Genomic DNA, 5,688 nt, shown 5'->3' with positions numbered 1-5,688 from the left:
GGTATGTGCTATTAAATAACGTTGTGTTTAAAGAGTGTTAATAAATAAACCAATGTTAAAAGAGGGGTTAAAATTAGGCAAACAGGGAGAAAGCAAATACTGAACTTTCAGCTTGTAATAACACAAGAAGAAAACTGCATATAAATAAAATGTTTCTACTAATACGTTCCTTTGCCCATGTAATCTTACCTGTAAATACAAACACAACTATCATACTCATACAGACAATTTACAGATGACCGTCTACCTTTGCTTCACATCTGCTGCTTTCTGTTCAAACCAAGGGTATATCTACATAGGAAAACGCAGTATTGTGCAAAGGTGTCTCTAAACAAATTAGGTCAGGTACTGAAAGGAATACCACACTCTAGCTGATGCAGAACCCCAGCCAAATTAATATTCCTGCTTCTCAGAAGAGCTAATAAGCTCAAAGAACCATGCTAACACAGCCATCCAGTACCCAAATTAGCTTGTTAACCTAGCTTCAGTATCACTGCATGGTGCAGTATTGTGCCACATACACATATAGGAAAATCTTGTCTAGAGGTGCACTTGATACATCGGTCCGATATCAGATCAGTACCAATATAAAGAAAATTGGCTGTATAGGAAATTGGCCCAATGCAGCCAATAAACGCCCATTCATGTGCGCAGCTGCAGTGCAGCACGCAGGCAGCGAGGAACACAGCCCGGCAGCTTGGAGACCTGAGTAGGTACAGCTGGTAGGTCTGGGTGGGGGTGGCAAATTAATGCCTGCCATGGTGAGGAAGGGAGTTGGCCTGGGTCAGGTGCTGCCCAGCCAAGGCAGGATACAGGATGGAGTGGGCATCTGTTCCTTGGATCTGTGCAGGGCAGCACAGGTAGGCTGCAGCTGCGTGGGGCCAGAGCTACAACAGGCTCTTCTCGGAAGGGGCTGGGCTCAGGGTGGGCAGCGGCAGTGCTGGGAGAGAGGGGGCTGCAGCCACCCCAAATTTCACCATAGCCCCCCCAACCCTCCTCCCAGCACCACTGCCACCTGCCCCAAGCCCAGCCCCCGCTGTGAAGAGCCCTGTGTAGCCCCAGAGTCAGCCAGCAGCTGCAGCTCACCTGCCCCGCGCAGATCCAGGGGCATATGCCCTCCTGGAGTGCGTGCAGCAGCTGGAGCCCCCCACCGCTCTATCCTGTGCCTCACCCCATCCCACTCCCTCCCTCACTACAAGGGGCATTGATCTGCCCCACCACAACTGGCTTACTAGCTGGATGCAGCTGTATCAGAAATTGGATTGGTATTGGCCAAAATGCCTCCTTAAAAATCGGCTACTGGTATCAGCTCCCAAAATCTCCATCATGCATCCCTAACCTTGCCCTTTCTGACATCTGCCTGTAGAGGTCTAGTAGCTGTTACTTTAAACTTAGCATGGCTACAACAGACCTCTAAATCTTTCCTCCAAGACTTCTCCACCAGTGCCTTTATAAATTGCTGTGGCTAATTGGAACCGTATTTCTCAGGTGCATAACGTGAGTCTGACTCAGATCTTTATTTAAGTCCTCACATTCAGGCTATGTTTAGGTCTTGCAGACTTTTTTTCTGTACAACATAAGCACTTTCTAATAATGGTTTAAGTCTCTGTGGCATAGCTTTTCCTACCCAAGCACATAGCGAAAACTGGTCCAGGCTTGCCTTGTGAAACCTTGCCCTGCTAGATCCTCCCAGAAAACTGCAGCTAATGTAAATTTCCTACCTTTTCATTGCATTACCCCTCCCTGTTCACCTTTCTCCTGGCTCCCCTCTTCCCTGCTTAATCATATAGAAGTACTTGTGTTGCTTTCCAAGGCTTATCCACTCTATCCAGGAGCTAGAGACTGACTCCTGCACAGGTCAACCCATGAAGCCAGTGCCTGTGCAACTATTCTTTTTTTTTTTTAAAGGCACCCTTGTGTTTCCACCAGTGCTGCCCACCCTGCTGGGAGGAGCTCCCTTTAGACAGCTCCTAAATGACCTCACAGTGCTCCTTCAAAATTGTCCTTGGTCTTGGTAAAACCCTTGGCAGCAGTTCAGCTGCTGGCCTGCTAGAGCTAAGATTAACCGTCCTCCCCTATGGCTCTACCCCTCACCCCCCCGGGACTGTCTTTTGCTCTGTGCTCGGGCAGCCCTTCTCAGCCGAGAACCCAGCTCCCCAGACCGCACACAACGCGCATGGCTCAGTAGGCACAGCACGGCCACGGATGCATCTCTTCTCTCAAAACGGAGCCGGGAGCGAGCTCCTACGAAGCAGCGCCTAGACCTGGACTCATGTGGAGGCGGGACCCGCAGCTCGGCCAAGTCGCTGCATAGCGAACAGCATAGGACACGTCCTAAAATGGCGGCCGAGACTGGGATGCCCGCACCCAAAATGGTGGCCCTGGCTAGCGGAACGCTCCTTTCAAGATGGCCCCTGTAACTGTAAAGACCGCGTGAGCGCGAAGCGCGCTGCCCACGTCCAAGATGGCTGCTTCGGTGACGAGAAGTATACCATAGAGCGACGCGGGCTGGTCTGCGTGCTGCCGCCAGCGCTGTCCGTGGTGGGAGGAGGGCCATGCCGATCTCTATGGCAGCGGCCCTGGCTTTAGGGCGGCTGCCGGGTGCGTGGGCCCAGGCGGCTCTGGCCGCCAGCACTGAGGGCGGGCGCGGGCGGGACGATGCCCCTGGCCGCCTACTGCTTCTTGCGCGTGGTGGGGAAAGGCAGTTACGGGGAGGTGAGCCTGGTGCAGCACCGCCAGGACGCCAAGCAGGTAACGGGGGCGCCGCAGGTTCCCTCAGTCCCGGGGCGCAGAGCCCAGGGTCCCAGTCTGCTGGGGGCCGCGGGCGAAACAGCACGGAGAGGCCCCGGCCCTGCGGCATGCTGTACTGCCCCTGACCCGCGGTCCGACCGGCCTCGGCCCGTGCCATCGTGGCTGCTGCTGGGCATCGCTGCTGGCCTTGGCTCGTCTGAGACCAAAGCTGGCGGCGGGTGCGCTTCTCTTTCTGGCCTGTTCTGATCCAGGAGCTTTTTGGGATCAGGACAGGCAAGGTCCGGTGGGTCCCTGCTGAATGGCAGCCCTGATGGGAGCGTTTCCTACTTAACCCTTCTTGGGCAGCAGGTAAGGGGGCTAGGGATTTCCAACCCCCCCCAACAGGAGAGAGGCCTGTCTGCTGACCGATGACTTTAGCAGGAGCCTTGACTCCTTATCACAATCCTTTTAACTTAGTTTGCATTATGCTTGAACTTTGCCCACCTTTCCTAATCAGAATTGGGTAATGTGCCTTTGAACTCTTGTTCCCCTGAACCACTTTAGACAGGGTACAGCTTTGCACATCCTTGCATGGTATATGAAAACTAATGCTACCTTTTATTTAATTGATTCCCTTGCTGATAATGTTATTGATGCATCTTTTGTATTTTGAGGAGGGAGTGAAAGGACAGATCTGATAAGTGTTAAGATTTGTTTTTTCAAATTGCTCTCCTAAGTCCCCTCAACTTCATACCCATTTGGATGATAATGCAGCCAATAAGCACTGGGATGGATGCTGAGGGGGAAGTAAGGTAGGTGTATTAAGTAGAGTGAGAGGCAAGGATTCTTTTTAATCTCTCTTATTGAACCAACTATATAGCTGAGAGACCTGTTGGGCAAGCTTTTGGGTACCAGGTGCTATTTCTCAGGTAACATAAAGACCTCAGGTTTAAAGTGATAGTATAATCAAATTTGAGAAATTAGCCATTATAGTAACTTCACTGTGATCTTATTAGGCTGCACATTTGAGCCCAGTGCCAGAGTGTAATTGATGTGTACACAAAACATGTTGGCTAATTCATCAACTGTTAACGCATAATTGGTCCTCTCCAATCAAGGGCCCAAATTGTGATCGAGGCCAACTAAACAAATGTCATATCCCTTGCGGGCTGCAAACTGACATTGCATTTGAAGTGATCTTGATCTGTATTTTGACCTGGATAAAAACAGGATCATAAAAATCATACAGAATGGAAGGGACCTTTGGAGGTCATCCAGTTCACCCTCCTGCCTGAGGGAAGATCATCCCTATCCAAGCCATCCTATAGAAATATAAACTAAGCTTTTTGTAAAGATACTGTTAACAAGACCTAACACCCTAACTTGGCCCAGGTAAAGCAGGGGAACCACAACAGCCGATGTCCTGATTCTATGAAGTTGTTAATATGACCCTCAGGATCCCTTGCAGAGGGCCATGCCCTCTGCTACAAAGGAAGGCAAAGCCCCCTGCAAACCAGTCTGACCATGGGGTATACTTTCTTCCTGACCCCAAATATGGTGATTGATCTGACCCTGGGTGGAGGGGCAAGATGCCTTAGCCAGGAACCTCCAGCTTCAGTCCCATCAGGAGCATTGGCACATCCCAGTCAAAATCCCCAGCCTTGGTTGCAGCCAACAGCCAATGACTGAGGAGGGCTTAGAAACACCCTGACAAGTGGCAGAAAGGTAGGGAGGGGACAACCAGCAAAGCCCAGAAACATGGGGGATATACTCATAATAGAACACAGGCACAATCACTAGGGTTGCACCGATAAAGTTTTCTTGGCTGATACCAATAGGTGATGATTAACCAACCGTATCATCCAATGCCGATCTGATAGCCAATATTTAGTAATAGTGCAAGGTAGTTTAAATTACTGACATAAACAAACCTTTTTCTTGTTTGTTTTGCATTTGTAACACATGTGTGCCCCCTGTCTGCTCTAGCCCTCAATGAGGAAGGCAGCAACTGCCTTATCATGCATGTTGCCCCCTCACCCATGGCTCCTATCCACAGCCCTGCTACCCATGCAGCCCACGCTGCCATCCTGGGCAGGGTGGACCTTGCCTGGACGGTGGTGTTGGGCACGGCTGGAGCCCCAGAGCATGCTGCTGTCTCAGTACTGGCAGACCCCACACAACCAGGCTCTCACAGCTGACAGGGAGAAGCCACTTCTGCAAAGACTGCTGCTGCCTGGCAGAGCAGACTATCCCTTGTGCAGCATATCCCTTGCACAACACCTTGTCCCACCTGCCTGCAGCCCAACGTTTTTGCCACAGCCCCAGCACTCAGGCCCCTGCTGTGTGAGCAGCATTGCCATGGTAGTAGCAGGAGCCAGTAATAGTCCCTTTGTTGCTCAGTGCAGTGCCCTGTGACCACTCCCCAGCACCCACTCCCCTTCCCGCTGCTTGCTGGGACCTGTAGTCTGCTACAGGCTCGGGCTGACAATTTGGCGCAGGGGCTGGACTATGCTCACCAGGGTGCTTTGGGCCTGTGACCATAATTATTTGCTACAACCACCAAAAAAACCTGATAGTCAAAGACATCATTTCTCCTTTTAGTGGAACCGATTTGATAGCCAGCCAATATATCGGTGCACCCTTAATACCTATATCTTCCATAACCAGTGACTCAGCCTCTTCTTGAGCACTCTTCATCGAGTGATGAGTCATCAACTTCCTGAGGCAGTCTGTTCCACAGCTTCACTCTTCTAACAGTGAAGAAGTTTGCCCTGATAACCTACCTAAATCTGCTTTGGTGCAACTTCAAGACATTGGTCCATATCCTCCCCTCTGCAGTGAGAGAGAAAAGGTGCTGTCTTTATGGTAGCCCCTCAAGTATTTCATAGATTTCATAGACATCAGGGCTGGAAGGGACCTCGGGAGATCATCGAGTCCAGCCCCCTGCCCAAAGGGCAG

At 51.0% G+C, this 5,688-nt stretch overlaps 1 protein-coding gene across 7 annotated transcripts in view; it reads left to right on the top strand.

The window, feature by feature from the left end:
• The first annotated feature begins 2,498 nt into the window (after positions 1-2,498).
• Positions 2,499-5,688, top strand: part of NEK4 (NIMA related kinase 4) — a 52,711-nt gene continuing 49,521 nt past the window's right edge. For 6 of the 7 annotated variants that reach the window (XM_019547415.1, XM_019547412.1, XM_019547411.1 and 3 more), the window contains exon 1: positions 2,609-2,751. In XM_019547415.1, coding sequence (XP_019402960.1) covers positions 2,659-2,751 — 93 coding nt within the window. In that variant the 5' untranslated portion in view covers positions 2,609-2,658. The other variant, XM_019547413.1, reaches the window with a different exon arrangement.

This window comes from Crocodylus porosus, unplaced genomic scaffold (genome assembly GCF_001723895.1).
Source record: "Crocodylus porosus isolate Cpor-Errol unplaced genomic scaffold, CroPor_comp1, whole genome shotgun sequence".
In the NCBI taxonomy this organism is placed as follows: Eukaryota; Metazoa; Chordata; order Crocodylia; family Crocodylidae; genus Crocodylus; species Crocodylus porosus.
Note: the sequence above shows the minus strand (reverse complement) of the source record. Positions and strands in the feature narration are given on the sequence as shown.